The sequence below is a fragment of the Eucyclogobius newberryi genome, unplaced genomic scaffold (genome assembly GCF_026437365.1).
Source record: "Eucyclogobius newberryi isolate DKJ021-1_F unplaced genomic scaffold, fEucNew1.0.hap1 SCAF_21, whole genome shotgun sequence".
Classification (NCBI taxonomy): domain Eukaryota; kingdom Metazoa; phylum Chordata; class Actinopteri; order Gobiiformes; family Gobiidae; genus Eucyclogobius; species Eucyclogobius newberryi.
In genome coordinates, this window is record NW_027315846.1 from 23547481 (window position 1) to 23567962 (window position 20482).

The following is a 20482-nucleotide window of genomic DNA, read 5'->3' on the forward strand; positions in this document are numbered from 1 at the left end:
TGAATAACACAAATGTCATCATATAACATTCCAAGCATTTACATCTCCACGGCGACCACCTCCAGAAAAGTTACATTGTGCACCATTAAAACATAAAAATCTATGTACAACATATTGTTTGGTGTGCTGACAGCAGAAGTGTCCCTGGTGGCGCACAATGGCAGGTCTTGTGGGTTCTTGTTCTACTTTGGGGGCCACATCTCCGGAGGACTGGAGCAGGCGTATCCATTGCTCCCACATAGAGACACATTGTCCGGGGCTTTTTTAATTAAGGTCCCCAGTCGCCAGGCGACCTCAGCTGCTCCCGGCCTTCCCATGTCTTACCTCTGAGGGATAATTGCCAAGGAAATACTAGATGTTGAGATTGTGGTAAGGATTATCCGCTTAGGAGGAGGTGCCAGAGTCATGAATCTGACTCTTTTCCGACGTACTTTCTCTCATCTCCAAAGCTCCTGCCGTTTATAAGAGATGGAGGGGGATTTTTCTGGCTTTTTCAACTCCAGGTAAAAGGGATTGTCCCAAGTTTTGTCATGATGTACATAGATAAAACGGTGTACGTGGGTTTAATCCTGCTTCTGCAACTGCGCTCTGCAACATGTGACTCCAAAAAGACAGGTAAGCCCTTCATAAGCTGTATTTTTCATGTATTTTAGGTGTGTAATGTCAAAGTTGAGCCGTGCATTAAATCTGAATCAAGTTTTGTTATAATCTGACATTATCAATTGTAAGCGTACGTCCTTAAAGCATCCACAAAGGTTTAGGTGTTACTGAAAAGAAAAAATAAACTACATTTTGCTGTGGAAAACTGTTTTTAGTCACTCAAATAAAAAAAGGGTGATTACGTTTCACATTTGGGGTGTTTGAGTTTGGTAGAGACAAAATGTATTTTTTAGGTCAAATTCAAACTACATACGGTGTTTATAAAAATAACGCATTATTTTGTCAGCATAAAATCTCTCATAGAAATCTTTGAAATGTGTCTAAAAGTTCTATTCCTTTTGGTCCAAGAGTCAGGAAAGCATTTTTTTACCCTGAGTTCTGAACAGTTTTATGTATGTAAACAGTTAGAAAACATCCTAAAATGTGTGTAGAATGTTTTATTTTATTCAGATTTCACATTGTTTTGTCAAAAAAAAAACTAAAACTGATCTAAAAAAGTGGCTCGATTTACCCCAGTCTCCTCTAAACCTGAAAGAAACGTTCTTAAACGTTTTACACCAAGATCATGTTTCACTGTCTGAATGTCACCAGATCTAAACCTGGACTTTATCAGGCAAAACCAGGTCTAAAAGGAGACTAAACGAGGTCTAAAATATGAGACTAAACCAGGTCTAGAATGAGACTAAACCAGGTCTAAAATATGAGAATAAACCAGGTCTAAAAGGAGACTAAACGAGGTCTAAAATATGAGACTTAACCAGGTCTAGAATGAGACTAAACCAGGTCTAAAATATGAGACTAAACCAGGTCTAGAATGAGACTAAACCAGGTCTAAAATATGAGACTAAACCAGGTCTAGAATGAGACTAAACCAGGTCTAAAATATGAGACTAAACCAGGTCTAGAATGAGACTAAACCAGGTCTAAAATATGAGAATAAACCAGGTCTAGAATGAGACTAAACCAGGTCTAAAATATGAGACTAAACCAGGTCTAGAATGAGACTAAACCAGGTCTAAAATATGAGAATAAACCAGGTCTAAAAGGAGACTAAACCAGGTCTAAAATATGAGACTAAACCAGGTCTAGAATGAGACTAAACCAGGTCTAAAATATGAGACTAAACCAGGTCTAGAATGAGACTAAACCAGGTCTAAAATATGAGACTAAACCAGGTCTAGAATGAGACTAAACCAGGTCTAAAATATGAGAATAAACCAGGTCTAGAATGAGACTAAACCAGGTCTAAAATATGAGACTAAACCAGGTCTAGAATGAGACTAAACCAGGTCTAAAATATGAGACTAAACCAGGTCTAGAATGAGACTAAACCAGGTCTAAAATATGAGAATAAACCAGGTCTAAAAGGAGACTAAACCAGGTCTAAAATATGAGACTAAACCAGGTCTAGAATGAGACTAAACCAGGTCTAAAATATGAGACTAAACCAGGTCTAGAATGAGACTAAACGAGGTCTAAAATATGAGACTAAACCAGGTCTAGAATGAGACTAAACCAGGTCTAAAATATGAGAATAAACCAGGTCTAAAAGGAGACTAAACGAGGTCTAAAATATGAGACTTAACCATGTCTAGAATGAGACTAAACCAGGTCTAAAATATGAGAATAAACCAGGTCTAAAAGGAGACTAAACGAGGTCTAAAATATGAGACTTAACCAGGTCTAGAATGAGACTAAACCAGGTCTAAAATATGAGACTTAACCAGGTCTAGAATGAGACTAAACCAGGTCTAAAATATGAGACTTAACCAGGTCTAGAATGAGACTAAACCAGGTCTAAAATATGAGACTTAACCAGGTCTAGAATGAGACTAAACCAGGTCTAAAATATGAGAATAAACCAGGTCTAAAAGGAGACTAAACCAGGTCTAAAATATGAGACTAAACCAGGTCTAGAATGAGACTAAACCAGGTCTAAAATATGAGACTAAACCAGGTCTAGAATGAGACTAAACCAGGTCTAAAATATGAGACTAAACCAGGTCTAGAATGAGACTAAACCAGGTCTAAAATATGAGAATAAACCAGGTCTAGAATGAGACTAAACCAGGTCTAAAATATGAGACTAAACCAGGTCTAGAATGAGACTAAACCAGGTCTAAAATATGAGACTAAACCAGGTCTAGAATGAGACTAAACCAGGTCTAAAATATGAGAATAAACCAGGTCTAAAAGGAGACTAAACCAGGTCTAAAATATGAGACTAAACCAGGTCTAGAATGAGACTAAACCAGGTCTAAAATATGAGAATAAACCAGGTCTAGAATGAGACTAAACCAGGTCTAAAATATGAGACTAAACCAGGTCTAGAATGAGACTAAACCAGGTCTAAAATATGAGAATAAACCAGGTCTAAAAGGAGACTAAACGAGGTCTAAAATATGAGACTTAACCATGTCTAGAATGAGACTAAACCAGGTCTAAAATATGAGAATAAACCAGGTCTAAAAGGAGACTAAACGAGGTCTAAAATATGAGACTTAACCAGGTCTAGAATGAGACTAAACCAGGTCTAAAATATGAGACTAAACCAGGTCTAGAATGAGACTAAACCAGGTCTAAAATATGAGACTAAACCAGGTCTAGAATGAGACTAAACCAGGTCTAAAATATGAGACTAAACCAGGTCTAGAATGAGACTAAACCAGGTCTAAAATATGAGAATAAACCAGGTCTAGAATGAGACTAAACCAGGTCTAAAATATGAGACTAAACCAGGTCTAGAATGAGACTAAACCAGGTCTAAAATATGAGAATAAACCAGGTCTAAAAGGAGACTAAACCAGGTCTAAAATATGAGACTAAACCAGGTCTAGAATGAGACTAAACCAGGTCTAAAATATGAGAATAAACCAGGTCTAAAAGGAGACTAAACCAGGTCTAAAAGGAGACTAAACCAGGTCTAAAATATGAGACTAAACCAGGTCTAGAATGAGACTAAACCAGGTCTAAAATATGAGAATAAACCAGGTATAAAAGGAGACTAAACCAGGTCTAAAAGGAGACTAAACCAGGTCTAAAAGGAGACTAAACCAGGTATAAAAGGAGACTAAACCAGGTCTAAAAGGAGACTAAACCAGGTCTAAAATATGAGAATAAACCAAGTCTAAAAGGAGACTAAACCAGGTCTAAAATATGAGCCTAAACCAGATCTAAAATGAGCCAGGTCTAAAATATGAGAATAAACCAGGTCTAAAAGGAGACTAAACCAGGTCTAAAATATGAGCCTAAACCAGATCTAAAATGAGCCAGGTCTAAAATGAGACTAAACCAGGTCTAAAATGAGACTAAACCAGGTCTAAAATGAGACTAAACTAGGCTGGTTCTGTCAGAATGTTAGTTTGAGAAACACTAACTTTATCATTCAGAGTTTGATTTCATAAAGCTGGTCACGTACTAGAGATAAATAGTGATGCTTCTGACAAATTCAATGAGAGAAAATTAAGAATTGGACTGTTTTTGGTCAATAATCGTGAACAATCACTAAATTGTGATGTTAATAATTGTCGTAACGTTAAAACTTGATTGTGACTTCCCAGTTGTCACTAATACAGTTGTTTTTAACGTTACACACAAAGTACTATCTATGAGAATACACACATATCTTTCTTAAAATCCCGGCTAAGAACCAGCACCAGTTATAATATAGACTTGGTCAGTGGTAGAAGAAGTACAGATAAATAAGATAAGTAAAAGTACAGAGTGCAAAAAACTCAAGTAAAAATAGAACATTAAAACAAATCTTCTTTATTAAGTAACGGTACACATTTAGTATTTCAAACTATTTTTTTCCACCTAGTGAATTGTATGCACTATATTTTTGTTTGTTTGTAGTTGGGGCTTAAACTCAAAAACTTTAGTCTCAAACCATAATAAAAGTACTTTTTACTTTTCAGTGCAGTTAAAAAAGTAGTAGAGTAGAAGGCACAAAAGTGAGAAGTATCCACTGTCAAAATAACTTCAGTAAAGTACAGATACTTAAGAATTTCACTTCTGCACGGAACTTTTACTTTTGTTTTTGTTAAATCGATGACTAAGAACTAAGATTGCACGATTTAGGTAAAAGATCTAATTAAAAGACAGACAGATATTTATTTTGATTTTACAAAATGCAAATAAACTTGGACAGAACAAAAAAGCAATTAATAAAATTGATAGTACTGCGATTATGTTTAAAAGTGTACATTGTAAAAAAAACTCCATTCTATTATCTGAATTATTGTAGCCTTTGTGGTTTGATAATTGCACCAACTCATTAGTCATGTCAAGATATTTAAAAAAAATGTGTTATGATTTTTTGCGAGTAGAACCATCACAATTTTACATTTGTAGATAATATGACCAAACAATCCTTTTATTCAAGTCTAAATATATGTAGTTGTTTAGTATAAAATCAAACTTTCTGAATGAAAAAAGTATTGATATGGAGTTTTTACGATCATGTAGTGACCTGTATATAACTATTATCGATACACTGAAAATTGTTCAACATTCCAAATTGCGATATATCGTGCAGCCTATGTACCAGCAATAGCACTGGAACCACAGTTTGAGAAACACTGGTCCACGCAAAACCAGCTTTAATAATGACAAAATTGATTATTTTTTTGGGAACTTTTAACCATGTTCTCACATTGTTCCCTCGTCAAAAACACCCCTGGAGTAGCATTTAGCTTCATCAACACTAGTTTGATGAGTCCTGGTCAGAAAGTCCTCTCCCCTCCGAGCGCCAACAATACGTTTTCTCGATTTGTGACGTGGCTCTGAGAATCTGTTTTTAAGTCCATAAATCATCGCCAGATTCGTTCTGTCAAATCACGATCATTACGACTGCGTGCTTAAACAGAAAGTGTTGATTTGAAAATGTTGTGTTTCCCTCTGCAGCCAGTAGATGGAGCAAAAAATCAGTTACTCTGGCACCTCCCAAGGCTGTGGAAAAGTTATATATATATTGTTTTTTTTGTCCTAAATTATGAAATGAGTGTGTTTAAAGGCTAATAACAATACACATAATGCATCATATTTGTCCGGTACAGTTAAAGAGCTGGTATTTTCTTTGATCATGTATTTTTGTGTTTCTGTCAGTGTCTTGGTGTGTGATATCTGAGGCAGAGGAGCAGAAGTGTCTGGATCTTTCCAGTAATGCCACTGCCCGGAACATTCGAGGGACTTTAGAATGTGTGCGTGGAGAAAGTACCCAGGATTGTATTATCAAAATAAAAGTAAGTACAGACATTTACAAGGAAAAAGTATGTGCGTTTTTATGAACTTCTGGGATCAGTGACCAAAACACAAACTTTCCTGATAATGAAGAAGAGTTTGTTTGTCTTTACCTAACCCCTATCCCCGCCCACTTCTCACTTACTGTGATATTTCTTTTTATCTCACACCGAGTTGAATGGGAAAAGTCCAAGAATATCACGTTGCAATTTTTATCAATAAAAACATGTATCTGCTGCTTGTTTCGGTGAATGTTTTTTTTTTAGGGTTTACAATGAACAAAATGTAAAATAAGTACCTGTGTATGTTATAGTTTAATACTAAATGCACAGCAAAAATGTGTAATATAAATATCTGTTTAGTATGTACTACTATGAAAGTAGAGGGGGACAGCATATGGAAGATTCTAGATCAGTGGTTCTTAACCTGGGTTCAATCGAACCCCAGGGGTCAATCTCAGGGGTTCGGCGGAGGTCAAGACACACATCTTGACCTCCCATATGATTCGTGATGACACGCCCCGCTTGGCCCATCTGTGCTGCAGGGAATTACGTCCTGTAATTTCTCTCTTAATATTTTAGACTGAATCAAAGCCCACCTTTCTGGGCAAAGTCTTGGTACCAGTTTGCACCTAAAAGGGCCAAAAGGACCAGGGAAATCGCCCAGAGTCTAACCTGTATCAAAACCCCTTTTGGCATAAGACCTGTCACCGGCCTAGCCCCCAAAGGGTCAAAAGGACCAGGCCAGAGTCCCAACAGACTAGCCTGTATCAAAGCCCTCCTTTCTGGGCTTAGACTGGACAATAGCAGGGCCCCAAGACGGAAAAAAGGACCAGGAAAATTGCCCCAGAGTCTATCCTGTATCAAATCTCTCTTTTTTTGCCCAAGTCTTTGCACTGGCTTGGCCCCAAAAGGGCCAAAAGTACCTTGGAACAGGCTCCAGAGTCGAGCCTGTATCAAAGCCCTCCTTTCTGGGCTAGGTTTTGAGACTAGCCTGGATCAATGCCCTTATATCTGGGCTACGACATGGCACCAGCCTGGCCCCAAAAGGGCCAAAAGGTCAGCCTCTGGGGCCATTTCCCTTGTCCTTTTCCATAACTACTATAATATAATATCTTTGGAGCAATCCTTTTCAAGGATGCTGGACACAAAAATTAAGAAAAGGAACAGACTTTGTTGCGAGAGTGGCACTTGCCGAGTTGAATTATTTCTGAACTGGTCTGTGAAAGGAAACAGCAGAAATCACTGATTTGCAGTAAATATTCATTATTATGTTTTGTGAAAATGTTGTTTTGATGATTTTGTTCTTTGAACACAGTGATGTTGATGCAGGGTTCATTTTGTGCACCAGTAAAATATATACCTATGTTTTGAATTGTTTTTCCAATTAAGAAGTGTTCGGTGAATGCGCTTATGAAACTGGTGGAGTTCAGAACCTCCAAAAAGGTTAAGAACCACTGTTCTAGATAATATCGTGAATGTTGTTGAATGCAGATGTGCAAAATGTGAATATCAAGTATATTATTTATAAGACAAAACACAGCAAAATGAAGGTGATATTTCATTTATTTATTTGATTAAGTTTAGACATTTCAAATTTGTCTGATAATTTAACTGCCTTTTTTTGCTTGCTTTTTTCTGTTGCCACATTTTTTTGGACTGTTTTTGGATTTACATGATATAATATACATTTTGATAATGGGATACTAAAAATAAATCTCTAAATATAATTTTTTTGTCAGTATCACCCAGTCCTATATACAAGAATAATTAAAAAGTTGTGATAAAATTATGTTTTATACACAAGGTCATTGATACACAGTCTTTTTTCAAGTCTATTGAATTATCTTTGGTGATTACTGGTAATCAATTATAAAAATAATTGTAGTTATATGTTGATTATTATCTGGACTAATCACACTCTAAAACATATACAGAAATACTTAACCGAGACAGCAACATTTAAAAATCAAAATGTAAAAAATGATACAAAATTTCAGATTTTCCTTAGGATTATTTATGAATAAAGCAAATTATTATCTAGAAGCTTTCAATCACTATATTTCAACCTTTATTTGCTCGTTAATGTATAAGAAGTCTCAAATGTACAGCTAATCAAAAAAATCTATACTATACTACAAAAATAATGGTTGGTTAAATATATAAATAATACTTCCCTCTTGTGGCAATGCCGTCGTAATTCTTTAAATCAGATTAGTAACAAAAGAGTGACAAATGTGTTTGAATGTGTTTGAGCAGAATGGTACGGCAGATGCAGCGTCCATGTTTGCGGATGATATCTACGCGGCTGGACTGTGCCACGGGCTGGAGCTGACCGCTGGAGAGTCCTTCAATGGAGTCGGTGAGGGAGAAAACCATGTATTCTACAGCTCGTGTTTGAGACAGAAGGAGATGAAACTTTTGAAAGGATTATACAAAACACTCCTGGGTTTGTACCGTCAACTCTACTGTTGACCCAATCAAGACCCGTTCAATATGACCTAAAATAGTATCACAAAAGACCGATTTTTGTCAGTTGAAAGAATTTTAGAGTTACGTTTCGACTGGTTCAATTTGGACTGGATCTGTACGGTCTGAAAAAGCAGATTAAAAAATAGTAAATAATGATAACATTGTTTTATCCAGTGGTGGAGACGTTATATATGAGCAGAACAGAGCTAGTGCACTTAAGCATCAGCTGTTTCCTGTTCATGGATGCACAACGCTCCTGTGAAGACTGAATATATTAACGTTTTCCAAACCAAGTACATCACATAAAGAGAGGATTTGCAGAGAAATAAATGCAGAAAAGCTGATCATAAACGAGAAGTAGTTTCCTGTTTGCTCACGTCTCACAGTGCCACACATTTGGAATCGCTCAACATCTTTTTGTCAATTGCTAATGTCGGCTTCATGATGAAAAATAATGAGATTGTGTTTATTCAGAAAACATTTGTCATGTTTGTGTGACATCAGCTGCTCCCGGACCCAGAGCCTGCAGACAGAGGCTCATAGCAGAGAGAACCGACCTGAGGGAACGAGGCCTAAGTGATGAGATTAAAATGTTAAACCATATCGGTGGTGGCACAAAGCCTCAAAGCGAGAAGGTTGCAGGTTCTGTGCGGTGTTCCTCCCTATGTCTGGGTGGGTTTCCTTCTCCTCCAGCTACAGTCGTCCTGACCAAGCCCAGCGCAAAGATCTGGAGTGACCACTGCTGGACATGACCCAGTGGCATTGAAGCGTGGGTCAAATGCAGAGGGCAAAACTTACTTAACTTAAAAACAAAAGAAGGTAGAGATCTTTCCACTGGACATGTCGACCCTCTACAGACTCTTTACCCTGCGCTGTTACTAGAATGTTCACAATTCTGGAATGGAGGCGACTGGAGGTAAAACCATAACACATTTTCTATTATTAAAGAGAGCAGATCTAAATGCAAATGAACTACAGATAAGAAGGGGATTGAAAAATACAGTTTTCCAGCCTCATATTTGTATTCAAGCTTCACAACAAGTACAAACAGTGGTAAAGTATGTAATATATCTGTCGTTAAAATAAAAACTATTGTTGGGTCACAACGACTTCGAAAACGAAATCTGAAGATCTTGATTTTGCCTTTATCAAAAATGCATGTGTATGATATAATTCACTTTTATATTAACAAATGAGAAAGAATACAACAGTGGACATCTTAAACCAGGCTCTGACATCGCTCACATGTATCGTGGTTTCCATTTGACAAATCCCTCTAGTTTCCTCCGTTCCATGATTTAAAAACCTTTAATCGTTCTATATAGTAGTTTTACGAACATAATACAAACCCAAAACCCTTTTCTCTCCCCTCTCTGCAGACGGCATCAGTTACTACGTGGTGGCCTTGGCGCGTCGCTCCTCCGCAGACCTGTCCCTCCTGGAGATGCATGAACGCAGCTCGTGTCACCCCGGGATACGCACCACAGTGGGCTGGACCGTGCCCATCGGCTACTTGGTCAACACCTCTCAGATCAGCGTGGACGAGCAGTGCAACTTCCCCCGAGGTGAGAGGCTGAGGGGGCTGACGGTCCTGCTGCTGCGGTGTAGACACTGAACGGTTTGAGAAGATATCGTTTGAGGGGCAAAAAGGAATATCTGGTGAAGGTGGGAGATGTATCAGGAAAGAACATGGATGATATGGCAGCAGTGTGCAACATTAGAATATCCAGTTTATCGCCTCCAGTTAAAAATGTGACATAGAAATGAGTGTAATCTCCCAAACAAGGGTATTAAGTGGTTTTAAAGTCATGGTGCGTTCACGTTTACCTCAACCAAGACATTTACAGGCACATTTTAACACACTCCTGATGCATTATGAACATTGTTATTGAGAAAATATATCAAGAGATAATTTTTTGTATATCGCCCATGCATCTCTAAGTTTAGATGTGCATTTTGTTTCAGTTTACCTAATGTCTTTCATGGCATTTCATCTGGCAATTAAGTTATCTAGAAATAAGAAGCAAAACATGTGGAAACTAGTCAAATAATCAAAAGGCACCGGCAAAAAGCGCAGATTCTGCTGCTCAGAGTCTGTGACCACGCCATCGTTAGCGCTGTCCGAATGTCCAGCAGGTGAAAAACTAGTGCATTTAAGATTTCCCACAAAATATAGCCCACAATGCATTGCTAGAATCGGGACAAACAACAGCGAACAAAGCTCTGTTGAGGACAAAACCGTTACGCTGCAAAGTTGCTAGCATTAGCCGCTTCCCTTAGCCTGAGCTCAAAGTTGAATAATCCGGCCTGTTTGTTGTTTAATGTGAGATCCATGACTTGTCTGGTGATTATTAAATCCATAAATATGTGCGTGTCAGACAGATTTCACCAACATTTATTACAGAAATACGTTTTTTCACTCAGACGCTAGAGTCTACAGCCCCGGTGACCCTTACCAACCGCCGAACCCAACAGATCACGTGTCCACGGTCATGGTGTCCACAAACGGGTCAACTATTTACGTCGAACTCTGTAAAATGAGCCAATTCTTTAACGTCAAAAAACTCCATCTTCCTGTTTTGAACCTGGGCCGTGGCCAAACGCTCCGAAACCATGTCACCGTTCCACGTTTCCTCTATCAATGCTTTCTTTGAGTGGACTTTCTTCACACTTTGTCTTCTGTCCTGGACCAGCCGTGGGGAACTTCTTTGGTTACAGCTGCGTCCCGGGCGTGAAGGATCCTCTGCACGACCCCAAAGGCAACAACCCCAAGAACCTGTGTGAGGCCTGCATCGGGGACGAGAACGACCGCAATATCTGCGTCAACAACCACCGCGAGAGGCACTACGGAGAGGCGGGGGCCCTCAGGTACTCAGGGGCAGGGAATAAACGTGACAAGAAGGTGATTTCTTCATATTGGTTGCACAACATTCATTTCTTTGACTGGAAGCTCATTCTTTATGTCAAGATTCAAAATATCCCAATTTTTCAAATTATCAGATTTCTTGTCACATGGAGCTTCAAATTTCCATTCAGTTTATCATTTGATGTGGTTGGAGTCTGCTTCTTCTTTCCTACTGAAAAGAGTTGGGTTTTTCCTTGTATAACAGTACCAAGAACTCCTTTTTGTCCCAGTTTAGTCAGAGGAACCCGTCCACAGTCCACACAGAGACTGGCTGAATAATATTAGAACATTTACATATATAATTAAGTTAGGAGAACAAAAGGAATCTTCTTCTTTTGAGCTCTGTAAACCTGCACGTACAAACCTCCATGCACAAAAAGCTCAAACAAACAATATTATTAACAAAACAACACAATTATAACATTCATTATTCAACTATTTAGAATTAAGTCACTACTTACTAATTTAAGAATTGTTTGGAGCTTGAGTCCTTGTTATTTACCTTGTGGATCAATAAAGATGATCTACTTCAGAAAACAAATAAAACATCTTTCCATGTGCTTATATTCCTGTATGTACTTACGGTATATAGTAAATATAGTACATAGTAAATAGTGTATGGAAAAACGACTTGATTCGATCAGAATGTTGACCTGCTTCAGTGAAATGTTTCCAGATGATCCTCTGGAGTCATATTTTCCAATTTTAATTAAAGTGATTACCATAAAAGTTGGACTATTGAGCGCACCTGGATATAACATGCAACAAAATGTACAAAGATATAAATGATACATAATATATAACATATACCTGTCTATAAGCCGCTGTATCCACGTTGTAACATGAGACATGTCTTTTGACCCGCGGGTGGCTGTGGCGGGACAGGACAGCCTCATTTCATTGTGGGTCGAGTTCTAAAGCAGACGCTGTATCACATCCACATGTGGCTGTGTTTTAGCTCATTTCTCACTGAATATGATCAATCAAACATTAGACATAATAAGACTACTTCATCATTTTGGGGGAACAATTTTTGTGTTTGGGGCTCGGTTGTTATCATGTGGGCATGAAAAATGTGATTGACTAAATCTTTGATTGTGTTCAAATATATGTAGAAATTGTATTGATAAAGTATGGTCTGATATGGGGATCTTTCATTGCTAAGAAAGAGATTCCATTTAAAATATTTAACTGGAAGCTTGTCATTTTGTCTGTAAAAAATATCTGTATATTTAGTCATACTTTTAGTTTTAATTCCTTCCTATCAAGGTTTTGATTTGTTTTTGTTCATTAAAATATAACATTGACTATTCTGCAGTGACATATACGCTAAAATGTAAAAAAAGATTATTAAAATGATATGTAAAGGGCAAAACATTTCCTTCTGATAATGGCCCTCCGAATACAGATCATATTTTACAGTTTGCGTGTCATTTAAATAATCTTAAAGCTCCAGAAATCAGGTAATAATCAGTGTGTTTTCCCAACTTTTTCCCAACACACCTTCTTCTAAAATATGACCAAATCACACCTTTTAGGACAGAAAGTGATATAAAATGTAACTAACACTGTGTCTGGTTCTGTCAACTTGCTCACGGTGATTGTTTAGCTCTCTTTTTGGATCAGAAATGTTCAACTGAAACGGCAAAATATTCAATTGAAAGTGTGACTCTGTAAACTAAACCTGGCATTAGCTCTAAACTCTGCACAAACACACCGTTCCAATCAGGAAACGGAGACTTTATCGTGTACTGAATTCCCAGAGCTCCATTGTCAGCACAGATCCTTGCACTTCACTGTCACTGCGTTTATTAAACCTGTTAAACACCCAAAGACAGTCTGTTTCAGCCTGTTTCAGCCGCTCCTCTGATGCCAGCTCACGTGCGCAGCCTCATCACGTTGCACAGCATTGCAGTACAAGCCCTCGGCACAGTAATAATTGTATTTGAGAAGGGAATACAGCGGCACACCAGTTGGTTTAATAAATTGTGTAACTAGAACCATGGGCTCGGGGGAAGATCATGTCCATATAATAACAGTCATATTCATTAATGCCTCTAAGTGTTTTTTCTCTTATTGTCCAGGTGCGTGGCAGAGAACCTTGGCGACGTGGCCTTTGTTAAGCACACAACGGTGTTTGACAATATGGATGGTGAGTTTGGTTTTTAGAATTGCACTGAAGAGAACTGCTGCAAGGTCCGCCTCAGGCCACTGGAGGTCAGTGTGGATCAATGTATGGAGAGTATTATTAGACTTAACAAAGCATGAAAAAGATGAACTCTGGATCATCATGATTGATATACGGAAATGGGAAAAAAGTCACACATGGACTTAACTTGAAAATTGACACATTTGACAGAAATTGGACGAAATGGGACTTTAATTCAAACTCCTATTTTCGATTAAAAAATAAATAAATCTGAACCGTCAAGAATTTACTAGTTTTCAATGTGGTTTGATTAAGTTAGATTTTACTTGAATTTTAGATATAATTGTACTAATATGTAAAAAAAAGATAAAGATCGGCCCTTAAAATAGCACCTACACACACCAAACTTTACAATGTTGAATTTAACAAGATCTTAAAGGCGTAATGGACGATTTTTCGTCGATTTGAGAACGCAGGCGGAAGTGCGCACACGTGCATTTGTTTATTAACGCGACGGATCGCATCTCTCGTCTCCCGTAGATTTCCGTCTTCTTCTGAGTCAGCTCGAACTGTCTTCTCCGTCTTCATTTTGTCCCGTACACTGAGGGAACTATATTATGATAGATCAATACGCTCAGACATGTGGAAACGTGCTGCTCATGGGGACGATCCGCACATGGCTGCAGGTGAGAGGTAGGTGCGTTTTTTTTTATGATCGATATGTGGCAGAACTAATCGGCAGTCCACGCCACGAGGAAATAAGACTCAGATTTGGGCCAAAAAAAATCGTCTAATTCCAAGCATGATTTATTAAAGTACAAAAATGAGGCAGTTTATTCAAGTCTAACACTGAGGCCAAATGTGTATTTTTATGGCAATTTTCAGTCAGCTCTAGTTTACTCCAAAAATAAATAGATAAGTGTCATGGAATTAGACATACACCAATGCTATTCCTTAACACATTGAGAACACAATTCAACTTAGAATATGAAACGACACAGAAAGATCAGACATTTGTGTGGCATGCATGGGAGAAAACGCGGGGACTGTGTCAGCCAGGCCGTTGTAAGGAGCCTGGCTGACCCTCCTGCGTCTCACCCCCGCGTCTCACCTCGTTTTTTCTCATGCTGGTTGGTTTTATTAGATATTCTGGAATAGGCGGGTCACATTTCTCATTGGTCAGCCTCACATCAAGGCACTTGGTATTTTTCCGTAGAGATCAAGCCTTGGGTAAACATTACCCAGACTCCTCTGGGTTATCACCCCCCCTAGGGTAAACATCCTTTGGCCCATCTTTACGACACCTTCACAAACAAATGCTGTCACACACCCGTTCTTCTCTTAGACTAATGATGCAGATAAAATATCACTATTATGCAGATAAAATACATCACAGAAATATACTCATATATTCACATTTTATCACAATATGTATGTAATGTATCTAATGTGTCAACAAAATGAAGCCTCCCTTCCAGACTTTTGAACATTCTGGCGAGAGAGCATTTTGAAGGGTCTATAATTGCTAAAACATACACTCAAATCAACACAAAAGGATCTCCCTGTAAGACACACATTTGCATATTCATCGTTCAACAGCAGAACTTAACATTAAAAGCGGCGCGGCGCTGGTGACACCCACGAGGAGAACCAAAATGGCCCGCTTCCTCAGTCACTTCCTGCATATGGCACCGCTTTGAGCCACATCCCCAATTAATGGCGATCATTACCGACGTCACGCTACACGGACTCCGCTTGTTTAGCTGAGAAGGGAAAGTTACAGACGCTGCAAACCAAGCGTGATTTCTCATATGGTCAATAATGTCCAGCAATTAGCAGAGGTCAAGACGACGCCAGCTTGTGACCAGTAGCGAGCGTCATTCTCACCGCGGCGTTCTCAGTCGTATTTGCCTTAGCCGTGTTCTAATAGCAGGATGTATTCATTACGAGCGCGCCAATGTCAGCCCAATGACGGAATCAGTCTTACATGAGCCATTTACTAAGTGCACTTTAATAGAAGGATGTGAGCTTTTCCAGGAAGTGATGAATGACCTGCTGTTTGCCCACTGCTGCAGCCATTTTCACTTTTATTAAGGGAAAGAGAAGTTAAAAAAGATCCAGATACATTTTTGTGTCGTAAACCTTGTTCTTTATCAAAAAACATACTGTATTTTATTTTATAAGTTGCACCTTTTTTCATAGTTTTGCCCGGGGAGTGACTTATACTTATATTTATACGTATTATACTTATACTCCGGAGCGACTTATATATGATATTATTTGTTATTTTCAACCACATTTCATACTCCAGTGCGACTTATATATGTTTTTTTCTTCTCTATTATGCATTTTTTGGCTGGTGCAACTTATAGTCTGGAAATTACGGTACCTAGAGTCGTCTTTTATTCATGTATGTTAGAGTATTGTGTCTGTGTGATCCCTCATTGCTCCAGGAGTGGTGGAAAAGGTAGTCATCTGGACAATAGTATCTGATTTTCATCTCAATTTCAAAAATAATTGATCAATACTAAAGCTAATATTAAAACTAGATACTCATTAGAGCTAAATCGATATTAAAAAGCTTTCTCAGAGCTAGTAAAAAAACACCTGGTAACACACAGAAAATGTCTTAAAAAAGAGCTTTACATCAGTATTGAGCCACTTAATGTTTCAAGCAATTTTGAAATGTAATTATAAGATAAGATAAGATAAGATATTCCTTTATTGTCCCACATGGGGAAATTTCATTGGTGCAACGCAGGTAGATACAGAGGTAGATACAGAAGAACAGATCACTTATAGGAAGTCTGAAAAACACTTTCACTAGAAGATCTCCTATAAATAAATAAAAACTCCCATAGACAAATAAATACATAAATAAATAAATAAATACCATTGCATGTGATCCCGACAGTAACTGCACATAATATGTGTCACGACAGCACATAGATTGCACATGAATTTCATAGTAATTGCACATGAATTTCACAGTAATTGCACATATGACAGAATTGCACATCAGTATAAGGTTAGGTCAGTATTGCGCCGGGATAACGTGACGATCTCCGGGTAAGACGACTGTTCTCCGCAGTTTCATGAGTTCCTCCTTTGTGGAAACGCGGTACGGCACCGGCCAGGGGGGCGGGGCCGGAGCCGGGGGGCGGGGCCGGAGCCGGGGGGCGGGGCCAAGACACATCGCAACGACACGACGAAAACACTCAATCCAGCCGAATAAAGTCAAAACAAGTTAATTTAAAGCGATTCCAGTGCGTGTCCCGATCGTTCATGAAGTTCCTCTTTCATATAAACGTGTATATAAACGTGTACCGACGACACGCCGTACTTTAGCGCGGCCGGAGGGCGCGCGGGGGCTGGTGGGCTCGCTCGGAGCTAGCTCACGTCACAACAACACAACGAACGCAACGAAAAACGCTCAAATCCAGCCGAAAAAAGTCAAAAACAGTTGAATTAAAAAACTATTCCAGCGCGTGTCCCTATCGTACAGTAAAATAGAAAAAATATACTAACTATATTTACAAAATATAGGAGATAAAGCACAATAAGTGTGAGAAAGAAGAGAGAGCGTTTACACCGGACTGCCAGCTGTACCAGCGCCTTATGACGTATCATGACACTAATTGTAGATGGATTGGTCATTTTGCAGAACAATGTTAGTAATGTATTGTATTGTATTTTATCTTACACAAAAAATCTAATATATCAGCTGTTGTACTAGCAATATTGAAACTAGTGTTGAGGAGGTTTTGTGCGATCCCAAACCGCGTCAGAAGAAACCATTAAGCTCACAACACATACTTAAATGATTTGAATGGATTACTTTACTACTACTACTTCCACTACATGTTGTCTTTGAGTGACAAACATCTTCTCCTTTGCACAGAAGCGGATGATTTACTTGCACCTGTTGTGTCCAGGTAAGAACCAGGAGTCGTGGGCCCTGGACATGGAGGTGGAGGACCTGAAGCTGCTCTGCTCCGATGGCACTGAGGCCGGCACAGACGACTTCGAGGAGTGCCACCTGGCCGCCGTGCCCACCAACGCCGTGGTGGTCCGGCCTGACGACAGGTGCAGGGTCTGGAAGTTCCTCGAGCGACTGGAGGTTTGTGTTGGTTTGAAAAGAAAATGTTTCATCTTAATTCTTGGATTTTGAATGAACGGGACAAATGACTGTTTCCATGGAAAGTTTGAATTGTTTGGTCCACACAGCTTGTCAACTTAAAGGAGACATATCAATGCTTGAGTTTTTAACCTTGTTGTTTTCTCATCAATATTTTACTCTTATTCTGATCCTGTATTGTCCTGTAACTGAGCCTTGAGTTCTCAGTAAATTCCTGTTTTCACCTACCCCCTATCCCCGCCCACATCCCTGTGCTTAGTGTGATTATTTGAAAAAAAATTCAGTTAGCCTAATAGAAATGTTAATATTATTATGACACTATAGAGTGATAAAGGTATTTATTTACTAGTAGTGACCCAGCAATTTATGGGGTTTGTTCACTTTTAGTACTGTTTTTGCCATTGCGTCTCCATAGACTCTTTGCGCTCGTATACTCCCCTCTTTATTGCCAGGTAACTGTCCGAAGCCTTTACAATGTCTTATTCTAGTCCATGAAGCATCTTGATAGCATTCATAAAATGGTGTACCAGAAGCACTCATCCGTCCCACGTTTCCTGTCTGCTGCAGAACGTGTTCGGGAACTCCACATCCGCCTGCCACATGTACAGCTCAGCAGCGTACGGAGAACCGGACCTGATGTTCAGTGACTCCACCCGCCATCTGCAGAGGATCATCACCAGCTTCACCTCCTGGCTGGGCCCCACCTACACCGCCGTGCTGCAGGCCTTCGAGTGTGAGGGTACGAGTCCCGACAATAACAGGACATCCAAAGCCAAATCAACTTTTTGCTCTTTTTAAAAAGCATTATTAAAGCACACGTTTATTTCTATCAGTCAGTTTTGACCTTTCCCTCATCAGGATTGGTGTAAGCATTCCATCTACTGGCAGCAGAGGGAATTGCCATGAGGATAATAAACAAAAGCTAGCTTTCTTCGACACGCTAATTCAAGCACACAATTGTAATGATTGTAATCTGACAACAGAAATCCTCAGAATGAGTCGGACGATAATTTATGATGTTCGACGCTTTTCTGCGATGGCTCACTCCTGGACGAATAAGGAATTATACAAACTTCAACCAATGATGTCACAAATATTAAACACTTGTAACTGAGTTTTTTGTGAGGCTCAGAGAAGGAGCAAAAATGACAATGAATGAATCAATGGAACAAGCGTTAAGGAAGCTAAATATAACTCCATGTATTTATTTTTTCACTCAAGAAAGTTTGTTTTGTCCTTCATTTGAGGCTCGATTGCTCAAAACACCTTCACTTCCCTCTGTTGCCTATAGAGGGTGTTGTTCAGTCACCCAATCCAAGCATTTCCTGGGCAGCTGAAACCACAGGTGCAGGAATGTTTTATATGCTAATTATTTTAAGTTGCAAATGTTAAATAACAATACAAAGATCCACAATTACAAAAAAAAGCTATAAATTGCCATGAAAACTTAGCACGTGACAGTGACATCGGCGTCTCATCGCCGTGCTCTTTCTCCAACAGGCTTCTGCTGATGGAACAGAAGGGCTTTTCCCAGTGCATCGGTCCGTCTCTGTCCTCCCACCCAGTGGTCCGGCCCCACCATCTGCGCTGGGCTGCGTCTGCCCTCTCCTCCACTGTCCGCTTTTAGACTCAAAGCTTCGCCTGTAACTGCCCATGTCCTTGCGTGAACCAGTCATTCTCACTCTAGTCCCTGGAAGGATTTTCAAACTTTGGCTTGTGTAGCTAAATATGACAAAATAACAGTCTGTTTTATTTTATTTGTTGCTGGTTTCAGAATCTACAACGTACTGATGCTCTTCGCACAGATTGGAGCCAGTTTTTTGGTATTGATTAGTAACATTAATGCATCATTGTTATCTAATTTAGGGACCTTTAGGGACAAGGTCTATTAAATCACTATTACCCAAACATAACACAAAAGGCAGTCTAATTGAATTTGCCCTGATTCCACTTCTACAGGGCTATAACATGTGAGCTATGTCTGCACCCAGACTAACTGTTGTTTATTGGTTTGGTTCAGCATGAGCACATTTTGGAGATGTTGGCCAAACAATGAACTGGCAATAAACCATATTATTGTTCTACGAGAGTAGAGATTATTTTAAAATGGCATCTGACATTGGTCAGTGTGGTTCAGTTAAAGGCGCATTCCCAGTAGCTTGATTATTCACTGCGATTAGTTTAAAAGCACTTTTCACAACCCTCAGAAACCAGAGAGGAGTTTTGCTTGCAGTCAGGGCAATCAAGGCAATCAGTGATTGACCAATAAAATCAATTAATTACCGTGTGTCACAACTGTATTTAAATTGTTCCAAAATGGCCTCTACAGGCCGCTGTGCAGTACTGCGGGAAGCTTGGTTCTTCTTCTCCCACAGCTCCGCTCTCTAACATGAGCTTTAGAACCAGAGCGGACAGCAGCTTCTTTTAGAGCTCTGCACATGCTCTGAGGACCACAGCCTCAAACACATGGATCTAAAGTCAAACCACTCTGAATAAACCTGTGAGGGAATCAAGGATGTTTGCAGGTTCTGCCCTAACTGAGCATGTGCAGAGGAGAAGCGACGCAACAGCAGCAACAAGTTTCAACAAACGGACTTAAATCTATCTTTTAGAGACAAGTCTGTGTTTGTAGCCAAGGCTCTGTTCATGTTTCTAATGATTAGACATTAGTTAGAAATACAGGCAGTATTTTAATAACATAGAACGTTTGTGTAATGAATTGATCCACGAAGTGAAACTATTCAATCCATCCAGCAATTTGAATATGTATGATCGTCAAGCTCAGGAGGTGTTTGCCCTTCACGTGGGGGTTTGGGGTTCAAGACTGACTTTTGCATGCACTCGTTATCCACAAAATATTGATGAACACCCCGAGTCTGCTTCCTGGTTCACGGACAATTAAACGTTTCATAATTAGA

General features: G+C 39.2%; 1 protein-coding gene across 1 annotated transcript; it reads left to right on the forward strand.

The window, feature by feature from the left end:
• Positions 1–438: 438 nt before the first annotated feature.
• otomp (otolith matrix protein) lies at positions 439–19414 on the forward strand. Its single transcript, XM_072457695.1, has 9 exons — positions 439–615; positions 5767–5903; positions 8160–8262; positions 9752–9937; positions 11066–11240; positions 13362–13429; positions 17362–17546; positions 18132–18303; positions 19065–19414. The coding sequence occupies exons 1-9, from the start codon at positions 531–533 to the stop codon at positions 19073–19075; spliced, it is 1122 nt and encodes a 373-aa protein (XP_072313796.1). The 5' UTR covers positions 439–530; the 3' UTR covers positions 19076–19414.
• The last annotated feature ends 1068 nt before the right edge of the window (positions 19415–20482 follow it).

What these genes read in the sequence shown, in the direction of transcription:
- otomp (XM_072457695.1), top strand. Translation starts at nt 531, where the DNA reads ATGATGTACATAGATAAAACGGTGTACGTGGGTTTAATCCTGCTTCTG. An exon ending in ATGTGACTCCAAAAAGACAG is followed by an intron (nt 616 to 5,766) that starts GTAAGCCCTTCA and finishes TGTTTCTGTCAG; the next exon opens with TGTCTTGGTGTGTGATATCT. An exon ending in AGAGTCCTTCAATGGAGTCG is followed by an intron (nt 8,263 to 9,751) that starts GTGAGGGAGAAA and finishes CCCTCTCTGCAG; the next exon opens with ACGGCATCAGTTACTACGTG.